This window comes from Glossina fuscipes, unplaced genomic scaffold (assembly GCF_014805625.2).
Source record: "Glossina fuscipes isolate IAEA_lab_2018 unplaced genomic scaffold, Yale_Gfus_2 0, whole genome shotgun sequence".
NCBI lineage: Eukaryota > Metazoa > Arthropoda > Insecta > Diptera > Glossinidae > Glossina > Glossina fuscipes.
The window spans coordinates 34,395,684-34,411,846 of NW_023998414.1; the positions used below are offsets into that span (position 1 = coordinate 34,395,684).

The following is a 16,163-nucleotide window of genomic DNA, read 5'->3' on the forward strand; positions in this document are numbered from 1 at the left end:
TATATATATATATATATATATATCATAGGAAGACATTAATAGATGCCTTAGCTTTCTCCCGTCTGACATTCTTCGCGATGTCTTCTGTAAAATACTATTTGCGATAATAAGGGGCATTGCAAGATTGTAAATAAATATGTTTTCATCGCTTTGTATACATTTCCTCTCTGTTCACATATTAAGAGTTATGCTTAATAAGTACAATTTTGCTATAAATTTTGTTTTCTGTCGTTGTGGCAGTCAACAGGTGCATATCAACATTTACGTATATTATTTCATGTAACCTCTTGTGATAAGAATTTGTCTGCATACATCCCTAACGCGCGTTCAGAATTCCATGTAATTGCAAATCTTGACTAAAATAAAGAAAGAAATTGAATAGCAATCGGCAAATGTCGGCAATGCTTGCAATAAAAGATATCTCCCTCATTTCAATAAAAGCCACGAACTTTTTTCTTTCATATCTCTTTAATAAAATTCACCTTAACGTTTATATAAACATTTTATTTATTTTTTGTCTGCCACTGCATGTGTGGATATCCACTCTGATCTGAGTAAATCATAAAAGAAAAAAAAAACTTAGGTCTCATGCCGATATGATTTTCTTTACTTCTTAGATACGAGATTTCCAATAAATATTTGGTTGATCTTAAAAAGCAAGTTAGAGGTAAAGCAGTGCTTAGCCAAAAAGCTATGGACAATAATCGCTAATTAGACGATAGAATTATTTTTTTTTTTTTGCTTTTTTCAAATTAGATATTAAACACTTTAGACTGTGTCTTACAGACTGTCGCTCGCAACGAGGTAATCTTATTGCGTGAAATAAGCAAGCCGGGTCCTTCCCCCAGGCTATCCGATGTCAGCAAATTTTTCTTTCTTCTTTTTTACGACTACTCCAGCACTTGAAAGAGGTCTGCGCAGGAAGGAAGAAAAAATTGACTGTGAGTGTTTAATACGGTTAATAAGATTCTTGCAAATGCCCTAAGCCTTGTAAGCCTTCTTCTTAATAACGTTAGAAAATTTTAATAAGAGTGACATGACTAATTTGTAGAGCCGTCAGATAAGAGCTATAAAGCGGTATCAAGCACAAATAGGCGCGAAATTAAATTATGTTTATTTTTATTTTAGTAAAAGACGACTTGACGTTTATGTAATGTTAGTGTTAACATTTTATAAATGAATATTATTTCCACGAGTAGTGTGGGCTGTGAGTGCTAACGAATACGTTTTCACTGGCAACGCAACACAAGCTGGTTTGGTTTTAATTTTTGCAAGATCTTTCGCGCATACCCGATATTGTTGTAATATATTTGCCAAAAGAATGAATGCGAAACCACGTAATAGGTTTTGTCCAATGCAAGTTCGTTTCCCTATGCTGAAGGGTATGAAGTGCGGAATATTGGCTTTTAAACGCATATTTGTATCCAAATTTTCCTTATCTAAATTGTCCTTTACAGTTTCCATATCTGGATTGGCTCTAGGATTTGATTTAGTTTTGGATAGAAATTTTTGAGATTTTATTTCCGATGTCTGTTCGAGAAATCGTTCAGGATCAAAAATGTCCGGATTTGTCCAGAGTTGTGAGCTCGTATTCAATTTGAAATTATTTATAAATACAACTGTGCCTTTCGTAACGCCATAACCCGAAATAATGGCATCCTCAGTGGCCACATGGGGAACAATTGGCGACGATGAGTATCGCAAAACTTCAGATATGGTAGCCATTGTGTATGGCATTTTATCCATATCATAGAGATTGACTTTTCGATTAGCGATTGTTGAGATTTTATCCGCTTCTTCCTTGATCCGTTCGCCAATTAAAGGATTTTTTGCAACATGACCCAAAGCTATCAGGACAAGATTGCCTACAGCTGAATGCCCACCAATAAAATCTTCCAACATATAAAGTATCGTGTCGTTGGTAACATTTTCACCTTCACTCAGACTTTTTAATATGACGTCCGTGAAATCTTTCTCATCTTCTTCCATATCTATATTACGATTACGATCGTGCATTATTCGTTTCAAGATGAAATTTCTTATGAACGCGGACCATTTAGTCATGGTTGTAATATTTTTGCGAAAAAATGGAGCCAATGCTGGGAAAAAATCATACACGCGACCTTGATTAATTTCCCAAAATATTTCATCGAAATATTCAACAGTTTTTTGGAAATCTTTATCCTCATAATCGAACCGAACCGAGCACATATAGTGAGTGAACATATTAGCACACGTTCGCTGCAGTAAAGCCTTAATATCTAATTCATGTCCTTTACTAATTTCATTTTTGAGTTTTAGCATTAATTCAGTTATTTCAAGGCAACCAATATCCGACATACGTTGGAAATGCGAACTCGAATCACGGGGTGAACAATGACTGCGGGCTAAATTTCGTCTTTTCTGCTGCAAAGGCGACCAATTACATAGCGCAAGCGCTGCAAAGTTTAATCATTAATGAATAAATTATATAAAACGGAATAAAAAGTGAAATTAAGTAAAGTAATATAGTCACGCACAATTATTACGATCACCACCGAATAATTTATGATAGCGAAGAAAATCTGGACGGCCACCGAAAAATTTTCCATTTTGATTTAAAACTTCTTTAATCAAATCTAAATTGCTGACGACTAGACATCGGATCGAGCCAATTGTGAGGCTATAAATGTCACCCAATTCTTTCGATAATTCGGTAAATGCTTCGAATGGTCCGTCGAAGCGTGCAAGCAACGCCAAATTACCAACGATAGGCCACGGAACTGGTCCCGGTGCCTGTTTATATTCCTTAACAATTCGTTCACTTCCTTTCGATGAAACTTTAATGATTTTTACTTTGCGCATATGATTAAACAGTGTAAGCGCATAAGACGCAATAATGAAAAGAAACGTTACACCGAATAGGATAATTGAAAATGAAAACATCGCTTGTCTTATATCGTTCTCCTAATTTCTCGATATACTGAAAATCAAATAAATATAATTCAATACATTCCAGATGCAGTTATAATTACGAACTAACAAGTCTCACTTATTTCTTTCATCTTTTAAATGCATTTTTTGACATTACCCACACATACACACATACATATATATATATAAACACATACAAAATGCACACAAATCTCGATTTCAGAGAGAATTGATTAAGAGAATGAATTATAACGCATTGACCACACACACACATACACAAAGTAGATTTGATTTGTCATCTAAAAAGTTAAAATAATAAAAAGAGATCGGCTCGAATCGAATCAAAGACAAATATCAAGTGTACAACTGCTTGCACGAAGAAAAACGAATGTAAAAAGAGTGAAAAGAGTATTTTCTCTCGGAAAAATGAAGACAACAATTTCAATTTCGCTGATAACGATTAAGGCCGAGTTTTTTAATACATTTTATTATCTGTGTGGGTGTGTACAGTTTTAATTTTTTTTCGAAATTCTTGCATAGATAGGCCTTCGATTAACTTTATGGGAGAATCAGCCAACATTGCGACATATGTGGATAGGTGAAAAGTGTTTTGCACCGCACTACCGCAAGGCAGGCTAACGTGATAGATAGCGTATTCAATAAGAATGAATTATTCCTATAATGTAAACATTTCTAATTAGGATTAAATGTATTTACATTTGTAAAGAAAATCTTTACCGAAGCATTTATTGAAGCATTTAGTGAAACTAAGATTTCGAAGCAGCTTCGACTTGGAATAAACGATCCATGTGTTGCTTAATCTTTAATTTATTTATTTATTTTTTTTTTTTTTTTTTTTCGTTTCAAAAATACATATGTATTTATGTATACTATCATAGAGACATTGGAAGTCTTTTCACGCAGCCTAGCATTGAAAATGGACGGATTTGGTCAGAGCAGAAGCCCGCGGTGGAGTCTAAACAGAACGCAACTCTGTTTTTCTTAACACAAATGTATGGGTTTTCTGCTCGTTACTCCGAAATTATAAAAGTTAGAAGGCTGAACTTTGCCACACTTACTTTACGAAACACCGTAGTCTTTACGTGTAAAAATGGAAAAAAATCGGCTTTGCCCACACACAAGGTTACAAAAAATTAAACTTGTTTTTTTTTTCACTTTTTAATCATAAGACAAATAAGACAGAATGTTTTAAACTGTTTTGTACATTCCTCAAATGAAGATATGTTATCTGCCTAAAAATGGGTTAATTCTAAAATGGATTGGGTAGACATGGCGACAGTACCAGCGATATGGGTATCAAATAAAAGAGCTTGGCGTGTAGACTGCGAAAAACATAGTGATGGTTATGCGAAATTCGGCTTCCGCTGAATATAAGTTGCTTACTTATTTTTATTGTATATGAAATATTAGTTTTGTATCATATAAATAAAAGGCAATCTTTTAATTTTTCCAAACCTTTTTTAAGCGAATTTATTCTTTATATCTTTTATTTTCAATGCAATTCAATTTGAAATTGCAAAAGATATGCTGATTGTAATTGTTTGACTTGTTCGCCTCAATTGAGAAGCTTCTAGTGGAACGTTGACAACGTTGTCAAAATAAATTTACCTTGATCCAGGAAATCAAAAGCATTGTTGCCGCAATTTTCATGGCGTGGGTGCAAACCTTATGAAAACATATATGTGTATGTCGATTAACTCACCACTATTCCATCCAGGTTATGCTAATCATCCAGTCCCTTCAGATAATATTAGGAATATTTCAATCATCGTTATATAACAACGCAACGCAAGAAGTTACTCATACCAAGAAGAATTAGATGGGCCTATTGGCCGTAAGACCAATATATCGAGTATAGTGATGAGCTTTTATTATTTATTGATCCTTTGCACTTTATCAATGATAGCGACAGTGTATGATGAGGTATGGAAAGGCCGATGATGCACAGGTGATTACAGGCTTTGAGGAAGTAAAGGTTATTTATTAGGCAATTAGAGTAAGAAGTAAAAAAAGAAAATTCATTTACTTACCTTTCACAAAATTGAAAATTTTGTTTTGCTTCAGCTATTTGTAAATAAAAAATTTTGTTTGGAATTTATTTTATATGACGTTTACAGCAATACTAACGCAAAACGTGAGGAATTTTGTTTACGCCCAATTTGACAGTCTTCAGAGAGCGCTTCTTGGACCTCTTGTGCATACATACAGCAAGAGACATCGAAATTCGAAAATGGAGCCGGGCTAACGGCATCCGTAATCAGTGCCATGCTTAGTACATTCTTTTACTTTGCAGACGTTTGATAGAGTGTAGCAGTTTAACAGAAATTTTGCACTTACAAAGTATTGGTAGCGAAAAAGTGAACAATTAAATGATTGTCAAATAATAGCGTTAGCATCTGATGTTGTCCTTATCTATTTGGTTCCCTTTGGTGCTAACTTTTATTTTCAAAACTTTCCTGATCGCTCGTGTTATTCAGTTCACTCTGATCATAAGGGAACGGAAGAGGTAAATATGAGGGAAATGTTATCCTATCGAAAAAGTGCACAGAGATGAAGGAAGGAAAGGAGGATAAAGCCGAATGATTTGCTCGAGTTTCATATTTAATCTCATTGAAGTATTAAGAAAAAATTTAAAGCTAAATATTAAGAACACCGGAAAATTATAAATCAAAGATGATTCTGGCATGAACACGCAAACGCTTGTACATTCATTGAATCTATTCTATATCTGATTCATTTTAAGGTCAATTTATAGCTGTCGATATCGAAGAAACTCGGCAACAGCCCATTGTCAACTTTTTATAACGAGCAGTGTGTTCAGACCTCTCGATATAGTCTACATTTTTGTATCCCTCATCTAAGGCAATATGCCGAACAAAACTTCAGTATGCATCATAAAGTATATATATTTTTAATTAGCATTAAATTTTGAATCAATTAAAGCATGTGCGTCTGTCCGTTTGTGTAACATCTATTGTAAATATTCTCCTGATTTGAGAACACACGGTTAATCGAGATCCCAGACATCTATTCTGGCTGTTGCAGATGAATTAAAGGATTACTATATGCAACAATTTGGCGAAGGCGTCACCAATGTTTAGTACGCTTCATAACTTGATCTGATGATTTACTTGTCGCAGACTAATTCAGTTTCTCGCTTTCATTTTCTTTTCTCTTGACAAAATCAATAGCAGATGACCTCCTGTTCGCTTTAAAAAAAACTTTATAGAAAACCGGAAACTACGAGTGGAGCTCTGACTAGATTTGAGATGCTTATTAAAAGAGAAAAAAAAAAAAAAACAATTACTTAACTAATTAAATTCGAACTGGAAAACAACTGACGTTTATGTTGTCTAATATCATAACCTCATTATAGAAATATATAAAATAGTTGATATTCTTTTCATAGATGTGTAGCTCTCCTAGCGCACAGATTAATCTTAATGTCACACTTCGTCTATGGAATTTAACGAATAATATATATGACGATTTTGTTGAGAATTTCAATGAATAAATCAAATATGAACGGTCGTACGTGGCTAAATCAATTCCATCATATTTCATACAATAATGGCATACGTTCACAAACAAACGGACACATATACCTGTGTACATAGCATTCAAATATTTTGAAAAGATTCTTTTTATTTGTTTTTTGATCGCGGGTCTGCCATTCTGCTTACATAACGTAATAAACTTTATTTCGCGTAAATGTGTAAAGAAAAGTCTCTTTTAATGCAAATTCAAATTGAAACTTGAAACTCATTCGAAGATTTCCTAAAAATGGACAGTGAAGTTTTACATTTCAGTTTATTTTTATTTATTTTTTTTTTTTTGTTTGTTAGTAGTCGCAGAAGGCGTCTCTTTGTGCATTCGAGTTGCTGAAATTAAAGGTTGCGTAAGCTGATTGAAAAAGACCGACATAAATGGTACAAAGTCCGAAGACAAAAAACAATTCACGTTTCAAATTCACTCTTTGTTTAATTTTTAATTCATATATTTTTTACTCATTTATTACCGATGAAATAAAAACTAAAATTTGTAGGTAAATTGCATTGCATTTGTGTTGAACACATGATGTCCAAGTTTTAAAAATTTTACTTTCCAAATGGCACCGAGATTATTTCAAAAACTAGAAAAACTCCAAATCTCGGCTAGAACAAATGTTAACTTATGCAGAGCCGATAGCCTGTGTTGCTAGTGCTCAATGTCTTTTTTTTAGTCTAAGAATTCATTTCATTAGTCTAAAATTAAAATAATAATAATAATAATAATAACTTATGCAGCATGTGTAAATGATGCCAAGTTTTTGCTTTATGAAAGAAAACAGTCATGCCAATAGTAAACAAAACAAGAGATGGTTTTGTAAAAAAAAGAGCAGAAGAAAAAAGGAACATTTGTAGAACATAATAAACAAATTCGTGAAAAAAACAACATAAGATAAGGAAAGAGTCGGGTTACTGCAAAAATATTCATATAAAAAACAGCAATAAATATTTATCTGAATAATTTCATAATTTCTCAGAACTTGATTTTTTGTATTTAAAAAAAAAAGATTTTGTTTAGAATGCTTTGATTTTGAAATTAAGGAAATTCTTATTTTACGAAAATAAATCCAAGTTAGACATAATAGTTTTGTCTAAATGTTATATATATATATATATATTTAGACATATATATACATATATTTATTTTTTTTTTTTTTTGAATTCTTTATCCAAATTCTATGTAGAGTGTGGTAGAAACTATTATTATAGTCATAATTAATGATAGTTAAATTAAAATTCTATTGCGATTTTCTGTTTACGTGTTTTCCTGAGAAACTATTTAATCGCACAAAACGGCAGTTCACTGTACGTACAAGCGTACAAATTCTTTTTATAGTTTTAAAGATATGCTGCCGTTTGCAGCAAAAGCATAACAAAAATTATATTAAAATGCCGATGAAGCAAAAGACCATGAAATACGTGGAATATAACACCGTAGACATAAATATATCGATTGTTTTGTAATGTGCAAAAGTGCAACAAAGTAAAGTGAAGTAATTCTTTATTCGAGTTTATTGATTTTATGAATTGTTATTATCATATTTTTATGTTTGTATAAATAAAGCGAAATCTTATATAAAGAAGGCAAGGAAAGAAAAGATCTAAAATCTACGAAAAATCTAAAATATTTCGGATTGCATATGTTTACACATAGATGTATACAGTGCTCTTGCTATTAATACTGTTGAATAAACGGACTCAACACAGATCACAGCACATTTCTCCTCTTTCATACTCCTTGCCTAGTATATCCATTAAATTAATCCTTCTTTCCACACTCCCCAAACTGCAATTCCGTATCACAAGTCTTCAGCTTGTCCGCATCCAATATGCGTTTATCTAAATATACCATATTATTTTCTTTATTTCTCTTACACAATCTCAAGCCACTTCGCCGATTCTTGAGTTGACTCCAACGACATCAAAATTTACTTCACCCATTCCTCATTCAACTACCTTCGCTACCTTCATCAGCTCCGCCGATTGCAGTTGAAAATGTTTACGTAAAAGACGAAATATGGATAGATATATAAATAATATGCTGAAGACTCTTCTAAATTCGCTAATGTAGTAGACGTGATTAACGCATTCATTTGGTTTTTGGGTTTTGTGACCAAGCGTTACTTAATAAAATTGATAGATGGCAAAATGTTTATTGCGACCATTGTTTCAGAATACGAAATTTGATTCAAAATTGCAAAAGCATTTTGAAAATTCGATGCCACGTTTGAAAATATATATTTTCAAATGCAATTTCCCATTACATGAACACTGCTCTGTTATCGGAGCCATCACATTGTTCTTTTCCATTTAGTGTATATGTATTTAGTTGGCACAGTTATAATATCAGCAAATCATAATATCTACACAGCACACTTCCGTTGCACCATTTCAATGTTAGATAGTTCCTTATTTAGTTCTAAACTACCCTCGAATACCCTTGAGCATATTTTTGATTGTACAAAAGAAAATTTATCGTTTTTTGTACTTTTTTTTACTTGTAGTATTAATAATTAAATTTTAAATACGCATTAAATATGTATGTAAAGTTTAGAACATTTGACCTTAATGTTGCGTAAAGAGTAGAATAAATGTGTTTACTTTTGCAGTCAGCCCGGCTAGCTCAGTCGGTAGAGCATGAGACTCTTAATCTCAGGGTCGTGGGTTCGAGCCCCACGTTGGGCGAGGGCTTTTTTTACAATTCAATTTATTTTCTTATATTTATGAAAGTGGTACAAAAATTATACATAGACAGTCGAAAATTTTCCACAAATCTAAAATAAATATTTCAGCCTAATAACTTTTGTAGGACTTCAAACGCAAGAGAGATATTGAAATTTTTGGATCCCTGGATTGAGCTATCACGCACATACACTAGTTACTGAATTCAAAAAAGACATGAAAAAATCCTATCTATAGCTATTAAATATTTACGATCTAAGGCTACCATCTTATTAACATTAATTCTTAACAATATGTTGAGATTGGATCACTTTCCAACACAATGGAAATCCGCAGAAGAACTTATGGTAGAGACCAATTAGTTTACTGGTTGCGCAGACTTCTCCCACCTTCCTCAGAGCAAAAACTTCTTATTCCTGGCCATTAATGGCTTTCGGAATAAACATGGTATCATTGAGCAACGTCATCTTGTTTTATCGAACATCAGAGAACCCCTTAAAAGTAAAAAGTATTTCGATGACGTATTCCTTAGAAGACTTTATTGGCTAGATTTGTCTGTAATTTCAACTTAACCTGAAAAAAATGCACTTTACACAAAAGTAATCTTAAACCTGATTGGACCTTTCTATCGATACCGTGCCGAAAGAACGATATTAGTTTGGCAGCGATCCAATCGACAATTTATTTTCGTATTCTTTAACTTTGCGGAACCGCGTGCCGGCCAAACCATACTTCATCGATCTGAACAAGCGGTAATCGCAAGGTGACATGTCTGGTCAGTATGCTGGGTGTGGCAGAACTTTCCATTCGAGCTGCAACAGTGTAATCTTGACAACTCTTGTAACGTGTGGCCGAACGTCCAGGCCACGTGTCAGGCAAGGACACAGCTTTGCGTTGACGTTGGAGACATCTGCAGTAACAGTTTCGTTCGGTTTTAGCAGCTTGTAATTCACTACACCTTGCTGATCACACCCCACACACAGCAAAACTTAATAGCCATGAATATTCCGTTTCATTGCCGATGTGGATGGCTCTCTTGGACTGACCCAAAACTTTTTGCCCTTAGGATTTTCATAGTAGTGCAGCGACCTTTCCCCACCAGTCACCATATGCCGTTGAAACGGCGGTTCGATGTCGAAGTAACGTTCTCAGTCATTTCGTATTGTATGGCCATTTTCCCTCCCTTTTGAATCCTTCGCATTGCAAGTAACCATTTCGACACAGGTAATTCGTCAACTGCTAAGCTGTTCGAAAATTTCTTTAAGAGCTTGAGCTGTGTTTTCGTTCAATAGGACTTCCAATTGCTTGTTTTCGAACTGTTTTGGTCCTTCAGATCCTTCATCACTGACATCAAAATCATCAATTTTAAATCGTTGCAATCACACTGGTATATGATGGATCAGCATCACGATAAGCTTCCAAATTTATTTGATAGGCTTCGGTAGCAGATTTCTTCAACTTAAACAGCAAAAGTAATGAAGATCGAATATACAATCTTGAGCGCTCCATGAATAGCGTGCACATACGCTGAATAACCCAACAATTTAATTTTTATCTGTAGAAATCGCCTCTCAAAATATATGCAACCATCTAATATAATAACAAATGTCGCAGAATATTATTTCTCCATCTTGTCGCCTTAACTAGATATTTATCGAAACTTAAACACCGTCATCTAAATTATAAGCGGGTACTAAAAAATGTAGCTTTTCGCTCTACCAATTTTTACCATTCAAAGAGAAGTTCTACATAAACAATTTTAAAACTTGACACCTTAAAGTTTTGTATACACTAATGTATATCTCCATAATAGAATAGCGGCAACCCTACGCTTTCGACAATACGGACCGTTGTCACTTTATACGGCAAGTTTCATAACAAGCAGATTTTTCAATAAACACGCTCAACTAGAATTTGAATAATCGGATTTTCTATAATATACAGTTTCCTTGGACTATTGTGAATGAGTTTTTTTGCCTATTGTGAATTGAACACCAAATTATTTTGGCCAACACAGAGAGAAGTACAAAATGTATTTTTGAAAGGAGTGATAATTATTTCGAATATTTGTATAATATATAATATATATCCTCGGATTCAAAATCAGTTTATCTATCTTTAATTTTTATAGTAAATTCGTTCCCACGCAAAATTTTAAAATTCTTTTTCTCTTCAACTTTGCCGACTATTTACGGGACCTTGTAAGAATTGTCAAAACGTATAATTTCATTTGTATACAAACAAGTAAAAAAAAAACAATAAATTGTAACAGAAAAACAGAAGAAAGAGGACAATTTATGTCGAATTTAGAAGTAGCTTATCGAACTAATATATATTTTAAGTTTTCTGGATATCATTCAATATGAAATTCTAATTCATACTTAATTTTGGGCCGTCAAAGATGCAGTTTTGAACAAATTAAATGCTTACTATATAACAATGCACATAATCTGTTATCTATAAATCTCATCCTTGCCGACCCAGCATTATTTTATAAGGTATGAAAAGCAAGCAATAAATGCAATTTATTTTCAATTTCAAATATGGTTTTCAAATCAAAACATTTAAGTAAATCTTTTGCTTTATTTAACTGCGAAAGTGAAGTACACCTCTATACTCCTTCTTTTAAACTCATTTTCGTATTCATCAAGCAACGGCGCATGTTACAAGACTGTAACATTTCGTGACTACCGCCCATCTAATTACTCCCAGAGTTGCAATGCTCTCATCATATCAAACATTTTACAGCGAGAATATGAAATATTTTCGCTTTTAAAGTGTCTTTTAAAAAACTACTATAATATAACTTAATGTAAAATAACAATTCTTTCGAAAAGCTTAAAAAATGTTATCTAAAATAGCATTTATGAATGTAGAAGTGTTAAATTAGATGATTACAGATGCTTCTCGAGATGCCGATGACATGCACCAAAAATAAATAAGTTTTAATAAACATAATTAAATGAAAGTGAAAGCTAATCTTACTTTCAATATACTATATTCGATTCACATTCAATAATGTGTATTAAATTATAAAATGTAAAATAATAAGTATTGTCTTAGAGATTGTCTTAATCGTAATAACGGTACCGCTATTGTCGAACTCGGGCGGTTTATATAAACGAATGCTTTATGTGAAATTCAAAGTAAAATTAATCATTTAATCATTCTTATATATATACATTTTTTTTATATTTATTTATTTAATATAAAATGAATATAATTTTTTTAATCTTTTACTTGAACTTTATACTTTTTTAATTGTATATTTTCTCTAGGTAATTGAATAATTAATATTTTTTTATATAAAAATAATAATAGGTAAAACATTTATACATCAAAAATTTAAAAAAATTACGCATTTACTAGCGTGAACGTATAAACATAAAATTCTAATTGTAACCGTGAACTTAATAACTCAAGCATCATAACAGTCCTGTTAAAAAAAAAAACGCTATTTTTAGGAAGCTTACTGTCTGACACAATGCATCAAAAAAGCTGTATTAAAAACTCTAAAATAATAACAACAAAAATTATTGTAAAGGACGCAAAGCTTGCGGGAGATATTTACTACTATCAGCAAACGAATATAAAAATGCAATTTAAACCAACCATGTAAATTAAACGCCGACATTCGTAGACAAAGAACTTTAACAAAGAACTATGTGTTCACCCTGTTGTCTGTTATTTAACAGAATTGAATCCCTTTGGTCTGTTGTCAGGTTCTGTGGCTGTAAATCTATGTGTATGTTTTCTTGCTGTGTACCGTGTGTGTTTGTTGTTGAAAATTTTAATTTTTGTTTACACTTTCGTGCACGCGCTATTATTTACAGTGTAAACATTTTTTTCATATAGAAAGAGACAGCAATATACTTAAGTTTAATTTTTCCGTGTCTTATTCTAATTAAATGGCAGCAGCATTTTGTGTTAATTTTGTTATTTTTTTAATACGGACAAAATTTTTCTTTCGGCGGTGTCATTTACTTTCGGTGTCATTTGCTGTAAAGTTCGTATCGTGTGCGACTGTTGCTGTTAAGCTTACATCTTTTGTGATTATTGTTGCAAATTTCTTATGCACGTGCTATTGTTTACACTTCAAAAGTAAGGTACCATCTGTATTTCGTTGCTGTAAAAGTACGACCGTTTAAAATAATATTTAATTTGTCACATATATCAACTATTTGCAAATGTTATCATTGAACAAGAATCATAAACAAGACGAAGAAATGCAAAAGTGAAATTTAAAAAATGCGAATTTTTAAAGATTAATTAAACAATAATCATAATAATAATATAATATATAAAAATTATGATAAATAAATGAACAATTCTAAAGAGGAAAACGGTGGTAGGGTTTTGATTTGTTGATTTTATCATATATAAAAATGTTCTCTTTTGTTTTTTTTTTTTGCCTTTGAAGAGACATCCAAGCGATCAGACCTAATGCTTTAGTATATATCTATATACATGTATCATTATTTAACTACACTCATACAAGCAAAAACTGATATATTGTATTTACGATACAATTAACATTCGAGCGCTGGTTCCAATACAATTTAACTCTCGTTTTTGTTTTTATTTATTTTATTTTTTTTGTTTTTTTTTTTATAATTTACAGTATATAAGCAGCGAATCTTTTTTCCTTTTTTTTTGTTTTTCTATAACGACAACATTTTACAGAAGTATTTACAAAGAGGTAAATGAAATGAAAAGAAAAAAGGAGAAAAAACCGGCCCTACCGCTACCATATTGCTTTACAGCAAAACGTAAGCAAGAACATATGGTTTTAGAACCAAAACTAAAGATATTAACGTAAACGTAAACAAGAAATTTATAAAAAATAAGAAAGTTTACATAAAAGTATACAAGCCTGTTTATTGATTAGAGATAAAGAAGATGAATCTGATGTACGTAGATATATATATTAGATATATAATTGTATTTTAATTGATTCATAACTTCAAGAAACTACCATTTACCACTCGACAAAAACCAGTTTGATGAATATATTTCCACTTTAAATAAATGATGTCTATTGCTTGTTTGTTTAATTCGCAAACGGTTTTGTTTGTTACCGTATTCTGGATGGCAGAAATTGTTGAGTACATTTTAATCATCGGCTATTCTTATGGCAAAAACTAAGTAAACGACTTTTCCAACACTGTTTAGAAAGCAGCTGACTTGTGTTGACATTTCTTCGAAGTTTATAAAATCAACCAAAGTAAAGCAAAATCGTTTTCGCCGTTATAATAAAATGAACAAATAAAAAAAAAAGTGTATTCCAAAATGAACCCTCAACTTTATTGAGGCCCAAGCAAAGAATTTCGTATTCACTTTGCACCTTTTTGACACATCACATCGAAACAGAAGACGAAGGAGATCTTAAACTTGAAATTATAGGCAAAGTAACATCTAAGTATTGAAAGAACTGCGCGAGATGAATATCAAAAATATTTAATACGTATGCCGATGTTGGCGGTAGGTTTTGAATTAATTTTGTATTGCATGTATATTTATAAAGTAGTCAATATTTACAGAAATCTGCTGCTGGTGCTATAAGCAAACAGAAAGCAACGCTCTGCGTAAAATAAAACGTAAAATAAACGTTGATTGGATGTCAACTATATAGAAAAGATAAACTAAGTCAACTAATATCGACTAATAAGTTGATCAAGTTTCACAGCTATACAAAGTGAATGCGAGAAGTTTAATCAGCCGGCGATACTTGTGAACAATAAAAATAAGATAATTAGATCTACAACTCTAATTGTTCTGCTACTACATAGCTGCTGCTCTTATGTCGTTCTGCATGCAGAAATGGTTAGATTAGTTTTCGTTTTTAAGAGAGCCAATAGTCCTGTCTAAACAATTAGTGGTCTTTCTTTTTTTTTAATTCAAGAGTTGATTTCTTTGGTTTAAATAAATTGTAATAATGATAATAACATTGCTACGTTTACAAAAAGCCTAGTTCAATACATTGCGTATATCAAGGAAAACTAAACAATTCTGTATCAAGCTAAAAGGTAGATGACGTGTTATATTCCTTGTGTTGTTGACAAAGCCCGCACTGCCCGCACTAACAGATTGACTTATTAAAGAGAAAAACTAGCTTACTATCGAAGACAATGACTTCATTGTCGAGACTATCAGCATATTCAGGATAAAACCAGGGGACGGCAACTCATTTGTGGCGTAATCTTACGACCAGATTATAAGGAAATAGGTCAAATAAATATAATAGTATTACCAAAGATACACGATAACGTACCTTTTCCTGCTATTTCCGATTCAAGCAGTGCGTTTAAAATACGATTTGATATTTCTATAAAACTTTAAAGTAGAAGCTAATAGAAGCGAAGCTAACAGTCCCATTCGGACATTGTCATCTGTGAACGATCATAAGTGATTTTGTTTGTTTTTCCGCTTTTTTGTAATTTTAGCGAAAATTTGGTATTGCAGGATAAAACCGAGAATACAGCTCTCCAATATCAAAATCACAAACTTCAGGGTAAAAAGAAGAAAATATACAAAGGTAAATTATTAATATATTGTTTTAATATAATAATGGCTATCTCCTTTGTAATGTTTTAGCAATCTTATGCTCCAATCTGCTGGACTTCATCAACGAATAATAAATTAATGAAAAAATACGATTTTTTTGCACACCCAGTATGAAGAACATCATTTCGCCATAATTCAAGATGAAAATGATTTCGATCACCCAACTAAGAAGCTTCGTATTAATTGGCTTAATTGACAAGAAGACTCGTTTCAAATCTAGCATATTATTCTAATTTGTGTGTAGATACTTTTAGTTCAGCCAAACAATACTATGTTGTTATTTAAGAAATATATTAATATAATTACCTAACTTACAGGTAATCGTAGACCGATGCATGGTGATTGCTTCTTAGATTTGTATGAACCTTTTTCTTTAAATAAAATCAGAGATTAGGCGTATTAGCATACATTTTGCATAATTACTCACTTGTCATC

The 16,163-nt window shown here is 32.2% G+C and overlaps 1 protein-coding gene, 1 long non-coding RNA gene and 1 other non-coding gene across 3 annotated transcripts; 2 read left to right on the forward strand and 1 right to left on the reverse strand.

The window, feature by feature from the left end:
- Positions 1 to 483: 483 nt before the first annotated feature.
- Positions 484 to 2,983, reverse strand: LOC119633896 (cytochrome P450 307a1-like). Its single transcript, XM_038027712.1, has 2 exons — positions 2,520 to 2,983; positions 484 to 2,438 (listed from the first exon to the last, which is right to left on the reverse strand). Exons 1-2 carry the CDS (start codon positions 2,923 to 2,925, stop codon positions 1,171 to 1,173), a joined length of 1,674 nt encoding a protein of 557 aa, XP_037883640.1. The 5' UTR covers positions 2,926 to 2,983; the 3' UTR covers positions 484 to 1,170.
- Positions 2,984 to 9,094: 6,111 nt separating this feature from the next.
- Positions 9,095 to 9,167, forward strand: Trnak-cuu. Its single transcript has one exon. It is a non-coding gene; the product is annotated as a tRNA-Lys (tRNA).
- Positions 9,168 to 14,397: 5,230 nt separating this feature from the next.
- On the forward strand, positions 14,398 to 15,838 carry LOC119633911. The gene is made up of 4 exons (XR_005246909.1): positions 14,398 to 14,645; positions 14,705 to 14,987; positions 15,608 to 15,699; positions 15,759 to 15,838. It is a non-coding gene; the product is annotated as an uncharacterized LOC119633911 (long non-coding RNA).
- Positions 15,839 to 16,163: the final 325 nt, after the last annotated feature.